The sequence below is a fragment of the Struthio camelus genome, chromosome 20 (genome assembly GCF_040807025.1).
Source record: "Struthio camelus isolate bStrCam1 chromosome 20, bStrCam1.hap1, whole genome shotgun sequence".
In the NCBI taxonomy this organism is placed as follows: Eukaryota; Metazoa; Chordata; class Aves; order Struthioniformes; family Struthionidae; genus Struthio; species Struthio camelus.
The window spans coordinates 11,215,750-11,237,925 of NC_090961.1; the positions used below are offsets into that span (position 1 = coordinate 11,215,750).

A 22,176-nucleotide genomic window follows, 5' to 3' on the forward strand; every position below is an offset into this window, starting at 1 on the left:
AACCACAGCACATTTGAAAACTAAGTCTGATCCATGCCTCTTATTCCTCAATGCAAAAGCAGCTACCCTAAACCTAAGGTGAAGCACATCTACCCACGTCACAATACAGAAAAGAGATTTGCATCTTGTTCTAGGTAGAGAAACCTCTTCCACATCTCAAGGCAGCTTGAGAGATATCTTCACCTCACGGAAGTAAAGCTCCCATGCATTTCTGTGGGGCAGGAATTACAAATGGAAGCCTCAAACAGAGGAAATCAATGGTGAAAATAGGGAAAAACATATATACACAGAAAATAAGCCCTTTGGTTTTTGATACTTTAGGATTCAAAATTTCTAGCTTCTCTTTCCAATGACAAGACTAGAACATCCTAAATGAGAAAGCAAGTGAGTTATAATTCTCTCAAGCGCATAAATCCGGGAGCTGGGCTTTCCAAGGAAAGCCTCCAAATGCACAAAACCACCCCCGAACCAGAGGACTCGCAGTAAAATCCTAGAAGCTGGCAGCATTTAAATTTTGCTAGGATGCTGTTAGCCATGTATGAACATATTTTAAGTACAGTCATTGCATGCAGTGATAATGTTAATTCAGTCAAGTTTAAATAGGAGCTAAATCCATCTCTTTGTTTCTCCCCTTCTGCAGCCTTATTTATCCTTTCCAAAGAACCACAGAGCTGAGGAGAATGAAAAAGAGAAAACGTTGATGTTTTATGCCTTGATCTGAAGGCTTATGGCACCAATAAATCAATGAGTAAATATGCTAACAGGATTTCTTGATAAAAAATTCATTCTTTCCTCGGCTAGTGTGGACTCACTCAGCTGCTTTATTCATGAGAACGCCTGCCTCTCCGCCTGGCTGGCACTGCAAAACCTCTAATTCACTGTCACAAATTGCAGGCTGGCCGAGGGACTCTACCTTTTCTTTTTTTCCTTCTTTTTAATTATTACTATTGGTTGCTAATCTCACCCTTTTTTTCTTTTAAACAGCTTTAGACTTGAATTATGAATGTAAACTACATGAAAGCAACTCCCATTGAAATCAGGTTATGCACATTCACGATAAGAAAGTTCAGACCTGTCGTGGGGTACCCCTGGAGAAAAGCAGTATCACTCCAACTGTGCAGCTGGCCCCCTGTCAACCACACCAGGGAGCTATGGCACAGAAGCTGTTGGGAACAAGCATTTTACATTAAGTAAGCAACTTCTGCAAGGCTCTGGACAGAGCCGAGAAACCCCAACATTGTAACCGGGGGCTCCTAAAGCACAGCTCACAGGCTATCTGCAACCCTCAAAACCTTTTGTTGGGCTAAGAGTTTTTAGCTTTGACACTGGACCAAGGCACTGCGTTGTCGATATACACAGAGCTCAGTCTGCGGTCCACCCAGCCGTGTCTTGGTGCTCTGCGCCATGCTGTGCCCATTTCGGTGAAAGCCCTCAAAAACAATTTCTAGCAAATAGCAAACCTTCCCTCCCTGTGTTCAATATTCATTATAAAGCTCAAGGCCACATTACTATTAAAACCAAGCAAATCAAGTTGTTTCACCTAACATGATTCAGATAAACTGAGAAGCCAAAGGCGCAGCCAAGTCATCCAGCAAAACACCAAGATACCCTGTTATTAAAACCAGCACCGCAGATACCTCACAAAGTTATCTTTCAGGTTTCTTTTCTCTGAACATGCAAGGAAGTTCTGCCTGCTGAGAAGGGGGAGACAGCACTGTCGAGTTCCTACACAAGGTCAGCACAGAGGCCGTCTGAGTGGTGCTGTGGAAAGTTTGAGGAAGGGCTGCTCCTTGAAAAATGGGCACTGCTTTCAGGTTTGAAATTCTTGGAAAGCAAGAGTGCTTCTGCCATGCATTGCTTGAAAAGACTTATGCATAAGTAACGGAAGTTACACTTAGAATAAATCCAATTCTATCTTGAGGATTTTTCTTAAACTGCAAAGCCAGTCAGCAAGGCTTCAGATATCCGTTATCTCTCACCAAAGAACAAAAGCTAGGCCCAAATAGACACCTCAAGTCAAAAGAAGGGAGGAATACACACACTTGTGTATGCAAAAGACGCTCACATATTTACAGCTCTGTTCAGTTTGGTTGCTCAAGGATGCATGCAATATTTACATGAGGATAAAGATGCATGCAGACCAAAATACGGATTTTGTTGGTCTAGTGAGTAGATGTAGAATAAACTTTTCCTCCCACTCAGCAGCCCCTGTGGCCTATAGCCCTAAGTCAGCAAGCCAGAGTCAGTCACATGGACTGATTCCCAGAACACTTAACAAAGAATTCAATACCCTATCATTTTCTGACTTTGAACATAGGAAATTGTGGACCAATGCCCAAAGTTGTTGTACAAATTGACAGCCCTAAGAATAACGCACAGGCTTTATTACCATCTTAAATGCAGATCTAGATTCTTCCTGAAAGAATAAAGCCTATATGCCTCAAGCACTGCATCGAAAAATTGCAGGTAAAAGCCTCCAAAAAATTCTCAACAGCAGAAAGCTGTTTAAATGATTTGCATTCTTGACCCCATTGTATAAAAATTTAAGAGCAGGGTATTGTATGTGTGCATTCCTCAGCAGAGTAGCTGGATAGCACAGAGCATGGATCTATTTAGGCTAGGCCACCTTTTTATTTCACCTACTAAGGAGACAACCTCTGGCTTCTCCTCTAGTCAATTATGTGGAGCAAATATCCTTCTAGATACATCTGCAGCTCACAGAACCAGCTGGAGTTGAAAGCTCAATCATGCAAACTTCAAAGCATGGCGCACACACACACCCTGCCAAAGACCAGCAGTCCCTTGTGAATGCAGACCCTACTTCTCAGGAAAGAAGCCCAATGCTACCACCGCTTTCCTGTTTCAAAGAAAGAAGCAGTTAGTCAAGGTCCTCTATGCTCCACCTAAACATGCCTCATAAGGTTTTATGCAGACATTTTAAATTGGGAAGGACCGTCTGCTAAAGGAAAAGATATATATATGATTTCTTAACTGCAAGACTTGCCAAATTGTTCCAAATTTGAGTGAAAACTGTTTCTGAAATTCCAAATTTCAAGCATGAAAATGTTTACTACAGTGTAAATTCATTAAGTCAGCAGAAAGTTATGAAACCGGGCCAAAGCTGCTGTTCTCCATATTTCAAGAGCGTTTGCTGGCCTACTGCCTAACAGCAAAAGATTTTGCCAGCGACCAGGCTAATAAGCAACCTAACCCTAAAATAAACCGATATACCTAGCCTCCTTATTGTGTCAATGGTGAGATGACTTGACTGGTATTAAAACACAGCCAGATTCAAAGGTTTCAGTTACAGCTGACATGTTAGGAAACACCTGGTCAAAGAAACTGGAAATACCCGCTTTCTTCTTTTGGCTTCCTCCTACGCCGTATGAAGTAGCTGTGCAAGCACTGGTCTCTGCTGGAAGGTTTTGCCATCAGGACTCAAAGGGCTTCAGTCTGCGTCCAGAATTACTCCCTCCCCTGCAAGGAGCAACCCTCTGGCCAATTAGCTTCATCAGCATTGCTACAGCACTACAAACTCTGTACAGCACAACTGCTCCAAATTTACCTGCTTCTCCTTTTGGAAATAAATGAGCACATGCATTTAATCTGGCCACGTGACACCTGGTGCTTCCACCACCACAGCTAATTCAAGTTCACAAGAATAACTGATGTCAATATAGGCACTCTTGCAACGGTATAAACATCTCTGTCTTAGGGTGGAGGAGAGATGTACACTGTGGAGATAGTTGTAGCATCAGCCACACGCTCGCTGATGGCTGCCTGTCCTGTAACCTGACCTCTTATGCCACTACAAGTCTGTATAGACAAGCTCTTTCACTTTTTCAGGACTTTTCAGTCTGAACACTAAGCAAGGTGACGTATAGTCTCTCTTATTTCACGAGTAGTTATACTGCCTTCCACATAGCTAACAGGCAATTTTCCTCCCACAAGGGAGTAGTAGAATGTTTGCAGGATTCTGACACAAGGAACTGCAGAAAGTGTAAGAAAATGTTGCTGATGAAACCACCTGGATTAAAAATTTCCCGTTTGAAAGCCCCTATAGCATTGGGAACTTCACCCGATGGAGGAAGAAGCAGGAAGGAGGCTGGAATCTCCGCAGTTCTGACCTTCAGATGGCTCCTGAGGGCTGGCCAAAAGGAACAAGATTGCACTCTTCTCCCAAGGAGTAGCTTCAACTTACATCTTGTTATAGATCTCTTGTGAGATATGCCAACAGACTGACTGAGGAACACGCTGCTCCGGCAGACCATTCCCTCTATACCACCGACAACACATGCGAGGGGTGGGCAACCCCAGAAGATTAGCCCCATGCCATCATCAGTGGCGAGTTCCCTACCCCCCACATCCCCTGATCTATTAGTGCTCATGCAGAGAGCATCCTACTAGCCTCACTCCCCACTGCTAAGGAGCCCAGGCACAGCACCATGCAAATATACCAATATCGCATCCATTACAGCGGTCCAGTCCTTTCTTCATTTCCTGTACCCCAGGGCATGTGGTCTCTAGATTAAAGAGGAAAAATAAATGCTCTTTTAGCCCACGCACAGCCAACCTCTTCTGTAGGAGAATCTAGCCGTAGGTATTTTGGGTTGCTGTAGGAACTACAAGAGCAAATAAAATCTCTGCTTTGGGTATTTCAGAAGTGTTCTGTTTTTCTCTTCCACTCCAACCACAGATGTAACAGCCATGGCGCTAACAGGCTGGCATGCTTTTGAAAGCATGCAGCTGCCTTTATTTCCTTGTGTAGGAAACCAATTGTTGGGCATATAAGAGAGCTGGTTGTACCCTGCATGCTATAATGTTGTCAAGCAGCAAGTGAATTTCTTCAGCTGGAGTTTTCATTTCTTGGCAAGCACTGATGATTAAGCTGTTGTTTGGGGAGATTTTCATTTCTTTTCAGAGAGCAATCGTTCTGTTAAAGGGGCTCTTAAAGTTTGCATGCTATGTATCATTTCCCTACCATATGTTTCAAAATGTCTCCTATTAAAGCCTGGGGAATGGCTACCCCATTGTCATTTTAGATATAACCTTACCAAAACACTAAATAATACACTGAAGATTCAGTGAGGCATCTAAACCCTTGCCTAACCGTTAGCATTTGCTTGAGTGCTTTTCTGAATAGGGGTAATTTGCTGAATCAGGACTGAAACGTCCCAGTCCTTCTAATCTTAGAATTTCCATCTGGGCATTGAGTCCAAAAGTCTGTGTCTCTAGATGGATGGAGACCTGGGCACAGTCAAAGGCATGCATCTCACCTGTCTTAGAATCTAAATATTTCAAAGCCATTTCAGCCTTAGGCAAATTCCACATTTTTATTATAATGTCTTCAGATTTGTACAAAACCTTCCAGAAAAGGAAGCATGCTGTGCAGTAATACTACACTTCTAAAAGATCTGGGAGTTTAGTCCTTTGGCAAACAGACTCCGGCTCTCCAAAATTTGGGAGGAGGGGGAGAAAAACATGAATAAATAGATTTTAGCCTAAGCAGAATTTATAGGACTATAAGATTGTTGTACAGAGAGTTCCTCATACCACATCAGATCCATAAATTGTACAGATTTCTCCATTTACCACATGGTTTTCTTTCACAGGGGCCAGTAGAGCAATTTGGCTAAGCAGGTAAATGTTGTTATGTTAGTTCAGTGATCTCCAAGGGATTTTTACTGCTTAACTAGTCATCCCAATTAGTGGGAGTGGTGTTTCATCTCAGATGAATTGCAAGCCTGTTGATGGACACACCACATTATTATACCCCTATGCTATATACATCTGACTAAGTTTTATTAGTGAAAAGTAGATCAATTATTTTAGGTATTCAAAAAGTGTGCATTTATTTTCAATTTGAAATGCAAAAGATACCAGCTCCAGCAAGCAGTCAACTGCCTTCCTCAGGCAAAACTCCCCCTTTAAGGTCAAAGAAAGCTTTACCTGCAGTGGGACTGAAGACCTCCTAAATTGGCACAGTGCTCCTCGCCATGCCAGGAAACAAGGTCCTTTCTGCTACTGTTTGCACTGTATTTTGTTAATTACTTGTATTCCAATTATCTGAATATCTAATTATCCAGAAAGATCATCATCAACCTCGCCCCAACCCACTGTCTACAGACTTCAACACTGCATGCAATACTAGGACTAGGATGCCACTAGATAGTGATTGGGATCATTAAAACAGGCAGAGGCTTACTTGAGTTGCAGACCCATTTGTATTTATAGTAGACCCCCATTAGCCACACAATAACCCAGCTTAATGAAGTGATTAGAGAGATCCTATTCCTCCTTCCTCCGCAGCCTGGTGTTAGGCCTCTCTGGGGAAATGGGAAATGAGAAATTCATCTCTTCTCCTGCTCAAGAGCAAGATGCTCAGGACAGTCTGGGCATGGAGTTCTGAGGATGATTTTATGATAGGGAGCAATTTTCTTATTTTTATGTTGCTGCTAGGTTTCTGTTTGACAGCAGGATACAAGTAGTAGGTGCTTCTGCTTATATGTGAATTTTTGAAACCTGGAAAAGACGCTCAGGACTAGATGGCCATCACAAGGGATATTCATAGCCTAAATGAATGAACAGTGACTCAAAAATTCATTTTTACATAACAGCAAAAGTTTCTGCCACTCAAGCAAGACACACGTTCTAACAACATGTCAGAGGGCTAAACATGGGTGAAATCCACACCTGTGTAACCCATCAGAAGGTCTGTGCATCAACCACATCCAGTTCTGACCTCAAAAGAGCTATAAGCACGATGTAGGTGATACCCAGGCCACAAGCAAGCTCTCTCTGTTGGGATGAGTTTCACACACGGCAAGGTTGCAGCCAGAACTTCGAACACAGTTTTGTGCTTGAGTTAAGCTTAGCTAACCTATTTTGTGCTTTTCTTGCACGGGCTTGGTCATTTCTAAATATGTCCCTGCCTTCTGCAGACTCTGAACACTGGTTCTGCATAAGCACTGATCCCCAGTCACAGAACAAGGACAGGGAACGAGGAAGGCTTTTCCCTTCTTTCCCCACAGCCAGTCTCTGTCTCACTGATCCTGCACTCAAAACTGCTGCCAGACTCTTGGCTCCTTGATCCTAATCCTTCCATTGCCGCCCAATTTTCCTGGAAGCAATTAGTCATACCAAAACCCAAGAAATCAACATTACCCCCGTGGTAGTAGTGAGAGGCTGGAAATCGTCATCTTTGTATGCACATACAAGATGGCTGATTCTCATCAGACGATTAAAGTCATCCTAACTGCAGATGCAATCTGACACTAACAACATTAGGGAATTTCTCCCTTCTTTATGACATTGCAGGGAGAAAAAGAGAACAATCACACCTTAACACAGCGCAGCTCAGACCCTCCATTGCAAAGCTCCCATCTCCGCTGTGGGGGCCTGACACCAGCGCGCATTACACATGCGCTGCCAGCTCCTAAATGCCTATCTGTTCCCAGTCATCTCTCTTGGCACTCAGTGCAGGACAAGAGTGACCTCACAGTGATAGTAAGATTAGGCCTGGTGAACACAAGGTCCTGAGGGCAATCGGTCACCCCAGACAGCACCGTGGGGAGTTTTCCCACGAGACAAGCTTTCCCTCCATTTGCATCCCAGCTTTTAGGCAGATGCTCTGTGCTCTCAGGTTTGAGATACTCTAAAAAGTTGACAAGTTGGAGTAGGTGCCTTGCTACAGAAAAGAGCTCTGGTGGCACTTTTCTTCACGTTCCTCTAAATATCTTTTTTTTTTCCCCCTCTTTTTTTTTCTTTTTCCTTCTGCTTGTCCTCAGTACCCAGTAGCGCAGCCCACCATGGGAATCTACCAGGGGTATGTCCACCTCTTTTAAAGGCCCGGGTAATTCCTGAGGCCCTGGCAACACACTATTTTCCCAGAGCGTGTCTCAGCTCAAGCAACACGATATTAGAAAGCTAAGGTGAACACAGAGCACCCTTGTTTTCATGGGGCACAGGAGTCATGCTGCTCTTGCACAACTGCTAATGCCAAGAGCGGCATTCATTCCTTGGTCTGTTTTGCAGGTACTGCTCTCTGCCACCCCTGGGGTCCTGGCAACCCACATTCAACTGGAGCAAGTCTTACCCATTTCACACAACAGAGAATGCAGCTTAAAAGAAAGAAATCACACTAGAAACGTGTGCGATTCAGGACGGGAAAATAAAACCCTGTCTTCCTCCTTCCTGGTGGAAGGAGGAAGGATTTCATTTTTTTAATGAAAAGCAGCATTTAAGCCAATTTTTTCCTCTTTTCCTGGCTCTCCGTGTTTTTGCTGGCTAAACGGTTTTATTCCTCAACATGTTAATTCACAACAAGGAGAGCTGGTACGCACACACAAAGAGCAAGGAAGAGACTGAACACACCATAAATCCCCGCAGCCTGTGACATTGCAGGCTGCGAGCCCCAGGACACAAATATGATTATAAGCAAAGCCTCATTTATTCACATCCATGTTAGTATCTAACTGTTATGGATTTGTGCTTTATAGACTCTGGCTTCAAAACACTAACAGACAACAGATGGCAGTACAGTAGGCGTATTACAAGAAAAGAACAATTTCAAAGACACCTTTTCAAGAGTCCCATGGGCTTTGCCATTGCGTTTTGCTCCTACACCAAAGCAGGTGCGACAAGCACATATAAGGAAATGCAAGTACGTAACCTCACAGGAAACCACAATCGTGAGCAGAGGCCAGCAAAAAGTCACCCGTAAGCCCTAACTGGCAGGTTTAAGAGGTGTCTGAGAGCACGGTGACCCTCAGGCCCCGAAGGAATCTCACAGGCAGGCAGCAAGCAAAGAGAAACCTTAATGCTAAGTGTCTGAGCCAAGGGGATGCAGCCTTACATTATTTATTTCCCTTCTCTTTTCTGTTGCACATTCATCTATGTCCTTCCTCCACCTTCTTGGAGGGCTTTGCACAGGCAGCCAATGCTAGCCACGTCCACGCTCTTCACGAGGTATATCCCAGCAACAGTTTTGATTCCTCAGCTCACCGTTCTAACTGATAATAGACCAAGTGTCAAATGATTTGGCCTTTGGCATATAAACACTCCCCAGATTTGGGAATGCCTATGTGAGCTCTCCAAACACAATTGGCTCAAATAGATTCTCTTCAGCCTCTACAAGTCCCAGTAGCCACCACCTCTGGGTTAGCTGGAGATAGAACAACAAATATACCTTGACCTTCCATTTCCATATCTTTATAGGAACTCAAGAAATTCAAAGACACAAAAGGGAATGAAAAATACCAAGTTAATCAAAAGCTACTCTGAATTCAATGAAGGTAAAGTTCTAGTAGGGATCCAATTCAGGGTAAACTTATATTTTATTTGAACTGCTCATTTCCACCTACAAGCATATTAGGTTAGGCCCAGTCCACAGTCTTGAAATACCCACTGGACACTTAATATTTGATAGCAGAAAATAGAAGAAACATGAAAATCTCTTGCCATTATGATCAAAAGAGAGTAAGCATACACTTTGACATTTCTCCTTTCCTGCAAGGAGTCCCTATTTTGCAAAGCAAATTCCACCATGTAGCTTTCAGCTTCTGTGGAAAAAGAATAAAAGATAAAACCCAACTCTTTGAAAGTCAACATCAAGACTTCTATGGACTTCAGCTGAGCCAGGTTTGACCCATGATTTTCTACAGATGAACTGGGACCATAAGGCTCCAAAACCACACTCCTCAGCTCCTTGGTAACTTAGCATGCCTCTCTGCTGCAAAGGCACGATAGCACCTCACAAAGGTGTATAGACCAACTAGCTTGAACAGTTCCAGCTGTGCAACCACAGCAGCACAGAGCTCAGAAAATCCACCTATCCACTGTATATATAACAAGAAGCATTGATCTCCAAGCTAACCACAGCTGCGGTGCTACATCTACCCTAGCTATCTCACTGAAGGTTGCTAACGTGTCTGTTCTCAGGTAACAGGCTCAACAGTGTGATGGATGCTTCTACTTAGTGTAGTAGAAGTATTTCTTAAGTTGGGGAAATCACAGGCAGGCACCAGAGTTTTCTGCCTTTTCCCACTTTGCAAAACAAGATGAGTTTTACATAGGAAACATGGGAATTCATGGTAATCACGGTCAAAGGCAGGAGGATGTCTCACAATCAGTGAGAAGGGCCTTGCATAGAAAAAACTGAGAATCACTAATTTAGCACCAGAAGAGAAAGAGAGGAGTTATAATTTTTTCTTAAATGACAAGATAGTATCTCCAAATAGCTCTTTCAGCAATATGCAATAGATGGATCAGGGTAATTCACAAACATTAAGTATGTAATCAAGATAACCTAAAATACCACTGCTTAACTCAAGGATTAGACCGGGAGAAAGATCAGAATAGATTTGCTTCTCAAAGATTGTTCTTGAGAGCTTTGTCTGCTCTGCTTTTAAAGGACTCACATCTCAAGGCATCACAGTTTCCCTTTGCAGAACATCTCACATTATTCAGTCTCACCTCCGTATTTGTCCCCAATACTCAGCCTCAGTTTTCTTTATGTAGGCTCTGCACCTTAGTCTGCTAACAGCTTGGAGGCCATCGCTGGAAATTTGTTTCTCTCTCAGCAATGCTAACATCCTCTAGCTCCAACAGCCACTAATTATTGTCAGACAGCGACGCTTACAACATGGGGATAAGTACTTAGCGTATTGAAATACTTTATAGGCACTAAATAATAAATTTACATAATGCTCCCAAGAGGCAATCTGATCACCAGTTATCACTTATCATCTCAGTAGAGCCTTTCTGAGCCACAAGCGAAGTGGACACTGCAACCCCTGCTGTTTTACGCTCCTCTCCCTAACCCCAGCATGATCCCCTAGGCAAACGCTACATCCTGAGAAGTGCCTATACTGAGCACCAGAGCATGTGCAGAGCATGTGCAGCACCCCACACCAGCACTACCAAATCAGGATGCAGAATAGTCATATCAGTGCAGTGCCTGGGCTGGTTCCCATTGCTGAGAGACAGGGCTCATGAGCCCGGGGCAGGGCACAACTCCTGCAGCTAGACTGGGTTGGGACAAAAGTAGTCCCAGTTTAAAAAGAGAGAGAGCGCGAGATTGAGGATCGCTCCAATTACTCCAGAGCATCTAGTACTTGACAGCACTGCTGCCCAGAGAGAGCAGGTGCTCTCGTTAGGCTGCTTGCTAAATCACCTGTTGCTCCTTGGACCTTTGTAATTAGATACAGACCAGAGCTGCCAAGCCTGCAGCTTGCACAAGAGCTTATTTGGAGTAATTGCTCTGACCCTATTGTGATGCTGATTCAGAAGGGAGTTTTCCTCAGCTTATGCTTATTCTTAAAGCATTTACCTGATTGATGATTCAATCTCCTTGCTTCAAGCATAATTCACATTCCAGCTAGTCTTGCTAGAAAGCTTTCATTGGCCCCAATTAAAGGGAAATTCCGTGAAAGTATAAACAGTGGCTCAACAAGGAAAAATGAGTCTGGGATTTGTGTATTCTCCCTGCCCTCCTAATTCATCAGTTTATCATTGGAGAATGAGTCGATATTTGCAAGGTAGGTTTCTCACTGCAAAGCCTTGTCTCTGACGCTATTTTTCCTCTAAATCTGTAGAAAGACTGTATCTGGACTGCATGAAAAGTCATCTCAGTCCTTTGGAAATGACAAAATAATCTTCACAAAAAAGGTCTCACTGGAATCTTTGGAAAGACCTGAGCTGAACTATCAAACTCAACTTCACTCTCCCTCTTCCCCGAGTGTCAGTTTATACCAAACTCTTCTGCTTGCCTGATGCCACCACGGACCTATTTTTCAGCTAAACCTAACAGTTTTTTAAAGTTGCTTTCAGGACAGAAACCGACCCTATCCCCTTGCTTGAGTTAATGATGAACTAGTAAAGGACATCTGACACTGATTGACCTCAATCATCACCACTGCAAAGAAAAAGGCTAACTTTTCTTCACACCCCACAGCAAGGGTTGTAGCAGGAAAAAAAAGGAGCAATAACAAAGAGCTATTGATCCACGGCAAGCAATCAATCACCTCATCTGCTAGAAGGAAATAAATGGCCCATTAAGGAAGCAGTCCATAACCTAAGCTTCTCTGTAAAGGGTCTCAGTCCTAGACTGCCTGGCATCAAAATGATTTCAGCCCTAAGAATGGACCCCATGTGCAGGCTGTCCCTTTTAACAGCAGGAGGGCTTGCACAAGCAAGGAAACTAACCTACCCCACTCAAACAAACCTAAGATGCGGCAGTGGTCACACAAAGGCAGGGTTCGAAGAAGGGCACTGCTAAGCCTGAGAAATAGCAGCCTTCACTGGTTTTTACTTGATGGCAGAAAAAACACACCAGCCTTTTTTTTTTTTTTTTATTCTTACTAAACATAATCACAGTTTACACAGGCATCATCTTGCATTTTATGGTCCCTCAGCCTTTTGCAATCCTAACTAAGCAAACACTCAAAGTAGGTCCATAGCTCAGCTCCAGGGAGAAACCCGCATGTCTGGAAAGCGGGTTTCCTGAGTAGACCCAAGGCTGGGGCTTACAGGAAAACTGGCTCCATCACTGCACGATTTTCATCTGACCAAAGCCATTCTCCTCATCAGTGGAGAGCCCCAAATGGTAAGTCAAAGCTCTCTGAACAACTAATAACCTCTAACCTCTCATCCTTTCTCTGAACCTAAATATGCTGACATGTTTTCCATCTTCCACAAACTGAGGAAAATGACATTTGCAAGTACTCTTTTACTTGACTCCAAGTTCTGGCTGCAACAGGCAACATCCTCCAGCTCCTTCCCATATCGATTCAGTATAGGTCCAGTATGGTTTCCCCCTTGATCCAGGCAGCACTGGATTGACCCATGCTGGAAGGATTGATGGTTGCCTTGCTGTTACCTTTGCAACACAGTCTGAGAGCTACACCAACATTCGCCTTGCTGAGTTTTCAGTCGTTATTGCAGTGTGGTTTGAGCTTTGGCTTCATTTTTACATTTCATGAACCTAGACTGGGCCCAGAGGAAACCAAGATGAAAGCCAAGCAGTGAGAAAACAACAGATGACTGAAGCTGTGAAAAAGTTAGAGATTGCAGAGTGCATCTTCTTTCCTCTTTTCCACCCACATGCTTTCTTAGTTGCTAACCTGCAAAAAGCACAGCGAGCTCTTCAGCACGCAGAGTGGCACAGGGAGCTGGGAAGCAGTGCACAGGGGTTGGGCAGGGGGAGGGACAGCACAGCTGGCTGCTAGCTGCCTAGCACTAGTTACCTGAACATGGTCTGACAATCAGTTCTCTAGCACTACACACAAAACCATATCTGAGAGCGACAATGCTGAACTTAAAGCGCATTAAGTACCACGCTGAAAGAGACAGCCTGGGAGAGGAGACTTGCATAGATTTAATCTGCATTCAAAAGAGTTAAAACCCAAGAAAAACAGTCCCAAACTTTTAAAGGGACCAGTCTGTGCTCTTCTAACGACTCACTCTTACAGCCCAAGATGCAAAGTGTTTTCAGACCATGGGGCCTAGGTCCCCCAGACCAGCTGATGGTCCTCAGCATGACTTCATCTGGCTCACCACCTTTTCTCCTGTGCTCTTGTCCCGAGACTAGACACGAGGGGAAACAGCTTCACCAGCAGCATGCAAAGCCATTGAATACTTCCAAAGGTGCTTTATCACAGATCATACAGGGCTGCAACACACTTCAAAGGAGGGTATTGGCATACAACTCCAGGGGAACTGTGCCCAGACTGGCTTTCAGCTTCTAGCCTGAAATTTTGCAGTTCCTGCATCTTACAAGTAGGCCATCCAGAGAGCCTCATACCCATCAGAGATATGAAACACATCAGCCTTTAAAACCTAACCAGGGAGGTCAGGTGTACCTGCCCTTGGTACAGCAAATACTCACTGCACCCCATCCAGGCATCTGTTTCCAGTTAGATTAATGGATAGCTAAAATGATGCTACAATAATTTTGAAAGCAACCCCAAAAAATCCAATACTCCAATAGTCAGCTCTGTTTTTTGCATGTGGTACAAAAGGTAGGTTGGGAGAAGATGATCTAATGCACTATGTATTGATTAATCAATTCCAACCAGGATGCTAGCAGGCTTTTCTTACAATGGATGGCTGTAGAAGGAAGGAGCAGGATTGCTGAATGAGAATGGGGGAAACTGATTGTGTGATGAATTTTCAAGGAGAGGGGAGGAACTGCAACGGGGGGAAGGAACCTTTCTAGAGATCAGTCTAAGCAGACAGACTGCTGAGAAATGGATGAGCTGAGCAATGAATGAAGAAAGTAATAAATCAAATACGTTGGCTTCAAACACAGCAGATAGGTACCTTACAGTTGACTGTGGCTGATTCATAAAACTTCCCTGTTGCTACAGACACCCTCAGAGGAAGGTCTCTGAAAGAGCCCAGCATGAGTCTGGAGTCCATAGTGAAATAGACTGAACATTTTGCAGTCTTGTCAGCCAGTGAAATGGTCTGGAAGCATTATTAATGCCTACCTTAGCTGCTTTGTCCACACTGACTCTTCTGTCTAACACAGTGCAGGGTAATTCAGATTGCAGCTGTTAGATTGTGCTTCCTTCCACGGTCAGTGGAAAGAAGTAGTCACAAGATTCAGAGTAGGTGGTCTTGATACGACCCTGAGTTTTTCCTTTATGCACACACTCCACTGCACAAGAAGCAACAAAGCCCTCTAAGCCTCTGCTCTTGGGAATGTTTATGGCACTTTTAGCCATAAGTGGCACAATTTGTGACCTTTTGCTATCCCCAGCACAGCTCACGACAGAGAGCTTGGCACAGTGCTAACCCGAGCCCACGGCACAGGTGCTACGGGACATACCACTGTTCATCCTTGGCTACAGTGCAGCCACACATTCCTAATCATCACCATTCCTAACATGAGCTGGAACACGTACTGTCTTGCACACGCGGTACTTGATAGTATCCTTCACTACTATAGAAAAAGGAAGTAAAAGAAACACCTGGAGCATCCTCCAGACCTGAACTGTACCACTTTACATGCGGTGTAGAGACAGGCAAAGATCTAAGCAAAGCATGAACCTGCGGAGAATAGGTCTGTAACAGGTACACAGGCCCCTTATGACTCCCAACGAGCAGGCATCCACACTTCATAAGAAAACCTGATACAGATGCTGTGAACCAGCTGCAGAGCTCTATTTACAGACTATTTATTTAAATCATTTTCCAGCCCGGAGAGAAGGCAAGGGTTAGATGCTTGCCTCTCCAGACAGGTTTCATCAAACGGGCAGGTATAAAATGCAGACATAAAGTGCATTACTGTCTGAAAGATGGTGTAGTCTTTCTGTTGTTGTTAACTGGATGGGGGTGCCCTACTCTTTTTGGAATTGAAATGAAAAGATTCATCAAAAGGTTATGAGCTCGAGTAGTTGTAACAGCAGTGGTCCGAGTTGCCAGGAGGCACAGCCAGCAAGGACCCTTATGAGGAATTCAGCCTGGTGCAGCTCTTCTCTACAGGCAACAGAGTCAGGCTAGGTATGAAGGTGACTGATAGGACTTTGTACCCTCACATTAGAATTGCCAGTACTAATACTGAATTTCAGTGCTGAAATCTGGCTGACATTGTTCACTATTGTAGATTACAATACCTATCACAAAGGCTAGACCCTCTTCACAAAGAAAACCTCTATATACAAAATATCACTGGTTTTGCCCCCCCTTTTTACATAATTTGTTAACCAGCTTTCTATTGTACATCCTGCAAACACACTCCCACTCATACATCCATCCTGCAGCAGAGCATACCAGCACTTTGGAGCGATACCTGCCAATCCTTTATCATGACAACACTATGCCGACACAAGACATCAGACTGCAGGTAAGCAAGCCTGCAGCCTCAAGCCACCACGACCACAGGCTGTGATAGTGGTTCGAAGGCCCTTGCAGGACCTGCAGAACAACTCTAAAGAAAACGGGAACAATCTTCCTAAACAGCAGGGTCAGGCGCTCATCAGTAGAAAAAAAAAAAAAAATACATCCAGAAATTGACCTTTTTTCCAGTGCCACTACTTCCAAACTAATGCAATTCACACATCGCCCCAGAAGTCCTACAGCCCCATCAGTGGACTCACATTGTAGAGGATGTCAGTCCATCCCTCCATGGTGATGCACTGGAAGACGGTGAGCACAGCAAACAGGATATTGTCGAAGTTGGTGATGCCGTAGTTGGGTCCTTGCCAGTATTCCCTGCAGGTGGTCCCGCTCTCACATTGCCTGGCAGGTGGCTCCTCTCCACAAGGAAAATCTCCCACCTCATCACCTGCAGAGGAGAGCAGCGGGGAGAAAAAGTTACTGACGAAAGTTTTTTAAGCAGGCTGGTGCCACTGCATTCTCCTTGCACCACCACAAGAATGTGATTTGCGTTTCAGGTTTCTTTATGCCACTTTGGACAGGTAAAAGAGCGTTATGCCCATGTAACCATCTATACACCACTGTGGTATAAAGGGGAGCTTAGGGCAGGGTGGAGCAGAGCTCTCCCTGAAGAGTCCACAATTTGTCGTTGGCAACAGCATTTGGCCATGTCAGAAATGATCAACACCACAAAGAAAACAATGCAGTAAAATAAAACTGAAGCCTTGAGAATGCTGCATACATCAAAAAGATATTGTGAGCCAATGATACACCTTCATATAGCATAGCTAAATGCTAAATATTCATACTGTAACATTAAAGCGAAAGAGCAGATTCTCCACTGGTGGCATAAGCAAGAGCTGCTTGTGGATAGCCCCAAAATTGTCCAGGTCTAGATGTCAGGTCACAGCTGCATGAGGAGCCTCTGGCTTCATCCCAAGGCAGAACCATCCCACCCTACCCCCCCACAGCAGCCAGTTGAGTGGGCCAAGAGCTCCAGCCCAAAAAAGAGCAGTGCTGTACTGTGTAGGTCCACGTAGGAAGGAAAGCATCTAGCAGAGTGTCCCTGCGGTAGGGATGGCCACAACAGCAGCTGCACAGCTGCTGCCACAGGGAGCGGGGCTTCTCTGCAAAGTTGTAATGAGTTTTGTCCAGACCCAGGAAAGGCAAGGAGGAGAGGTCTGTTGCGGTCAAAAACCATTGGGACAGGTCAGAAGGGCGGCCACCATCTTTCAGGGCTAGGTCAGAAACAGTTACTCAGATCTGCGATTGACCTCAATTTGGTCAGTTCACAGCAATGTCAAAATCTGCTGATTTTACTGCCTCGGCACAGAAAATTTACTTCTCTTCAGATTGAGAACCAAAAGCTCTCCTTCCCCCTGCTGCAAACGAGCAGCACTACGAAGCCACATTCTTCCTCTTTTTCCTTGACTGCTGCAGCCCTCCAGAGACATTACAAGCAGCAACAAAGACCAGTTTGGAAAAAAAAAAAAAAAAAAGGGCTGGGCTTTCAAAGCAAATAAAGATACTAGACAATATTCCTATTTGCACAGAAATGCAATTCTGGAAATATTAAAGGGTTTTAAAAGTGACACGACGTTATGGTAATGGAGCGTCAAAACTCCACAAAATCAAATTCACCAAGACGAAAACAAAATCAGCACTAAAAATAATTAGGAATAATCATTACACAGAGAAAAGCCTGTGGGAGGAAAACAAGACTTGTCACTGTGGCTCCAGGATATGTCATAAGTGTGCATGCGTGTGTGTATGTCTTTGACCTTCTCCTGTTGACTCAACACCTCAAATGCACAGCATCTCTCTCAGGCTCCCAAATGGGCAACCATGGGCTTTCATAAGGGCTTAGTGAGGCAAGCCTGCAAAAACAAAATGCCAGATACAGCTCTTGAGGATTATTTGTGAGGGTGCCTTAAAAAAAAAAAAAAAAAAAAAAAAGACTCTGCTTTTCTCTCTGATGTTTAGCCTTTTGTTACCAGGTAATGCTCAGGTAACATACATCTACTTTGAAGGGTTTTGTTTGTTTGTTTGTTTTAATAGAGTATAGAACTGTTCTCTACCCCCATGACTGGGGAACAGAGAGGACAAAACGGGAGTTTCACAGAAAATTGTGAAACAAGCATGACAGCCTGCTTTTTTGCAAGCAGCTTCACAGCTCTTGGGCTGGCTAAGCAGCAGAGGGTGGCTGAGAACCTGCACAAGTGGCTCTGCTTAAAAATAATTCTCTGTGTCAGCAGAACATATCTGCATGGAGGATGCAGGGAGACGGTGACCTGTGCAGGTCTACTGGATTAGCAACATTTGCTGTTGACACTTCTATTTGGTTCCCTCTACAATGAGCTGAAACAGCTGTTGGTACCTCTCATTTGGCTCTTGGCTCCACTAAAAATCTCAGGTTTCTACTCACTTCAGGGATTTGGAACAAAGACAAGCCTGAGCATCTTCTCCACCAATTTGCTACCCTTTGACAGAGGCATCTCTTTAATAAGGTTCACATTTCCACACTCAAGTCAGTGCTTTGAGCCCGTGGTATCAAACCTGAGCTTGTTAATGCACCTCTTTTGAGATGATGAGCACTTAGGTTTTAAAAGGCTTGGGCTGATTAGATTGTGGGATGCTTCACTGCTCCTCTCACAAGGGATTCCAGCTCCAGGAAATCTCACCACTCTGCCTTTCCAGAAACACTGCCCTGCCATTTCCTGGGAAGCAGGTGGAATTGATCTCTATAATTCATCTGACAATGAGCACATCAGCCTTGAGGAAAGTAAAAGATGGTGCCTGTAAACACAGTCTCCTTCCCACACGATCCAAGAACAGATTCAGAGAGGTGAGACCTACCACACCAGAACTGGCCCTCCTCCCTTCCCACTGAGATGCCAGGTGCTGTGATGTAGAGATATGCAACACACTATATTTTCTGGCTGCACTCCCAATTCCTAGCTGCTGACCACCCAGCAAGCAGTAGTCACTTACACACGACATTACACGTGACAAAAATCTGTTCTTAGTCCTCAGCTTGGCACACAGATCTCTTAGTCATCATGATGTCAGAGAGAGTTGTCTGCAGAGAACACAAATAGGACTGCACTTGGTATTTTTTCCTCCTTTTAAGTTAACTAATTTCTGGAAAAAGAAAAACAAAGATCACTCTTCTCTTTAGCCTGCTGGCTAAAGCGAGCTCAGTGTGGGGAACGAGCATCAGAGCTCGGTGGCACTCGGCCTACAGCCACTAGCTGCAAACTAAGGATGACAACAGTTACCCATCTCATTCCAAGGTTGCCATTTAACAGATCTGAAAATGCCCTTTGAAAATATAAAACTCTTCACTGCTTTCTCACTGACATCTCTGTGAGAAATCTTCCTCTTCCTACACAGCAATATCACCACCATTATTATTATTACTATATAATCGCTGCAATAGCCTAAGCAGTGGGCTGAGACCGGTCCTGCTAGGCACTGAATACACACAGAGCAAAAAAGATCCTTCCTCTCCTACAAATTCAGTCCGAAAATTTTGTTTCTTCTACAGATCACTGTGCTTTGCTCACAAGCAATCTCTAAACACCTGACTGTCCTTTACAAGAAAACAATTTCATCCTGCTTTTGCAAAGCTCTGTGTAAACTGAATATATTAAACTATTTCTACATTGCTCTCTGTTATAAAGCGCAGTGAAGGATGCCCAGAGATTTGGCTAGGATGTTCTTTTATTACAATTTGAATTCATCTAAATAAATCAATATGAAGTCCTATTAGTGATAATCACTGAAAATACAAGATTGTGCTTTAAAGACACTCAATTGTACCTTAAATTGCAATCTTCTGGAGACAGGAAAAATATTTCCATCTGTGGATAGCCCAGATAACCAACACATATTAGCAATGCTACAGTAGGAATATTAAAAAACTATATGGGAAAACATTTTAATTAAAAAAAGTGCAATTAATTCTGAGCTAAGGACAAGCAGCTGGCTTTCCTATGACAGCTAGTGCCTAGCTGAGGGTCTTTGGGCACTACTACTCTCCACCTTTATCTTCTGGGGTTTATCACTCATTCACAGGCAAACACATGTCATTTACTCTGCAGCGTACAATTTCCAATTTCCGGGCGGCAACATTTCTTGCGGGGATTGCCAGGTTTTATCCTGATCTTTCATCAGGGTTTTATTAGCACCCAGAGAGGGCTCTCTGCAGAGCCGCCCAACTGCGTTGCTGATGCAGTGCACAGTGGCAGGGCTTCTGGGATGGCAGACGCAGCGAGACCTTGGCATGCCCGCACGCTTCCTGGTGCTCGTGAGATGCGTGCTGCGGGGCAGCGCTCCAAGGCCCCGTCTCAGAGCCTGAGGGTATTCGGTCCTGCACCTCTGGAGCCGTTCATACCTCTGCATGGGTCTCTCTTCCCCTTGCAGAAGCTGGGGAGCCCATTTAAAGGACATTTTTATCCTTTCTCTATCTGAGGGCTCCTTGCCTTCCACCCATTTACAGTCTTTCCCCCCCCCCCCCTTTTTTTGGGCTGCTCTCAATCCCAGTCCAACTTTACATCACACTCTGATGGTTCTCTCTTACCTATGCAACTAGCCCCAGAAACCTTACAAGGAAATTAATTCAATTAGCAGCTGTTCATAGAGCCTAAAATTGCTGAAAATGAAAACAGACCAACCAAACCAAAGCAAAACAAATCACCTTTATAATTAGCTGGAACCATAGGAATTTGCTTCTTTATTTCTAATATGAAAAAAGATACTCCTGTGCCAGAAGGCCCTAAGCACCTTCATCTCGCTCTGAGATACTATGGTGGTGTAAAAGGGAGAAGAGGATCTGTCCCAGTGTGCATGTGACAGTGAGTACGATAGTCCGTTAACTCTTAGAGTAGGTGAATAAAGAGGGAGAGAACAGAGAGTGTCAAAGAGAAAAAGGAACACGAGAGCAGGGTGGAGAAAAGGATCTGATAGAAATTCAAAGCAAGTAGGAAAGTGAAAAAAATGCAGAGAATAAAAGAAATGGGGGGGGGGGGATCAAGAATGGAAAGGAGAAATGAAAGACGACTTCAGAGACCCTGTGAAAGCTTAGACAACAGTGAAGCTGAAAAAAATAGCGTTAGGATTGCTACAGAGTCGTGCAGGAGAGGACATGGAGAAAACTGAACCCAAAAGGCTGTACTGACACGCACTGGCAGGCACCTGGGCCCTCCATAGCCATGATCTACCCGATGGTTAGAGGGAAGGAGCAACTTTCAAGCTGGAATTTTTCCAGGAGGCCTCTGGGAGAGCATGGGATGGGGACGGGGTGGGCGCACGCCCCCAGCAACTCTTTTCAAGTCACAAAGACTCACATTTAGCGTCCTAAAAGAATCAAACCTTTCAGCTCTACCACATACTTCTGCACCAACACCCAAGGCCCAACAAGCCTGGAAGCATCCAGATCACATGACGGGGACGGCAAGGGTCGTGAGGACATGCCATGAGGAGAGCAAAGCCCAAGTCTCACCTGTCTCATTGGAGAAGCAGGTTTTGTGAAACTTCCCCATGTAAAACTCCAGCCCAATGATGGCAAACATGACGATGGCGAAGAACAGAAGCAGCCCAATCTGAAGCAAGGGCACCATCGCCTTCATGATGGACTTGAGGACAACCTGCAAGCCTGCAGGGACGAGGAAAAACACGTAATTAGTGAGGGAAGGAAAACAAGAGCTTGGGTGCTACCACTACTATAGCTAGGCACCAGTGCGGTCCTCCTGTTTCCTGGAGGAAGCGAGGACGGCCGAGCCAGGGAAACGGCGCTGTCCTCTCACCTCCGGAAGAGCCTCTCCCAAGCGCGTGACACACGCAGCAGCCCCGCAGCCCGAGCCCATCGCGCCTGCCGCGCAGCCGAACAACAGCCCGTCTCCAGGGCTCTCCGTCTGTGGCTCTTCCACTGCCGCTAAAGCTCATTTTCAATTAAAAACAGGGGAGATAAGACGAGAGAGGCAGGCAAGATAGAGGTGCCAGATAATTTGACACAGACGCACGTAACAAAAACAAAACAAAAAGCAGCGATAACCAGCAGCTGAAAGCCACCTTGGCGACAGAGCCCGGCCTCAGGTGCCGCAAACGAAGGCTCAGCGCTGTCTTGCCACCTTGTACAACATTACTGAGGTCAACGCGGTGCACGCGGAAAAAAGCATCGAGCTCTGGAGGGGAAAAAGGCTGCGCGTGAGTGAGCGAAGCGCACAGGACGCTTGAGCGTGAGCGGTTCTCAGAGCTGTACTCCTGCAATGGCAAATAAAATTTTAAAAAAGCCCT

At 44.7% G+C, this 22,176-nt stretch overlaps 1 protein-coding gene across 9 annotated transcripts in view; it reads right to left on the bottom strand.

The window, feature by feature from the left end:
* Positions 1-22,176, bottom strand: part of CACNA1B (calcium voltage-gated channel subunit alpha1 B) — a 324,011-nt gene that overhangs the window by 186,125 nt on the left and 115,710 nt on the right. For all 9 annotated transcript variants that reach the window (XM_068914607.1, XM_068914604.1, XM_068914605.1 and 6 more), the window contains exons 5-6: positions 21,383-21,535; positions 16,101-16,288 (exon numbers count right to left, since the gene is read on the bottom strand). In XM_068914607.1, the coding sequence (XP_068770708.1) occupies positions 16,101-16,288; positions 21,383-21,535 (341 nt within the window). The remainder of the gene's footprint in view (positions 1-16,100; positions 16,289-21,382; positions 21,536-22,176) is intronic.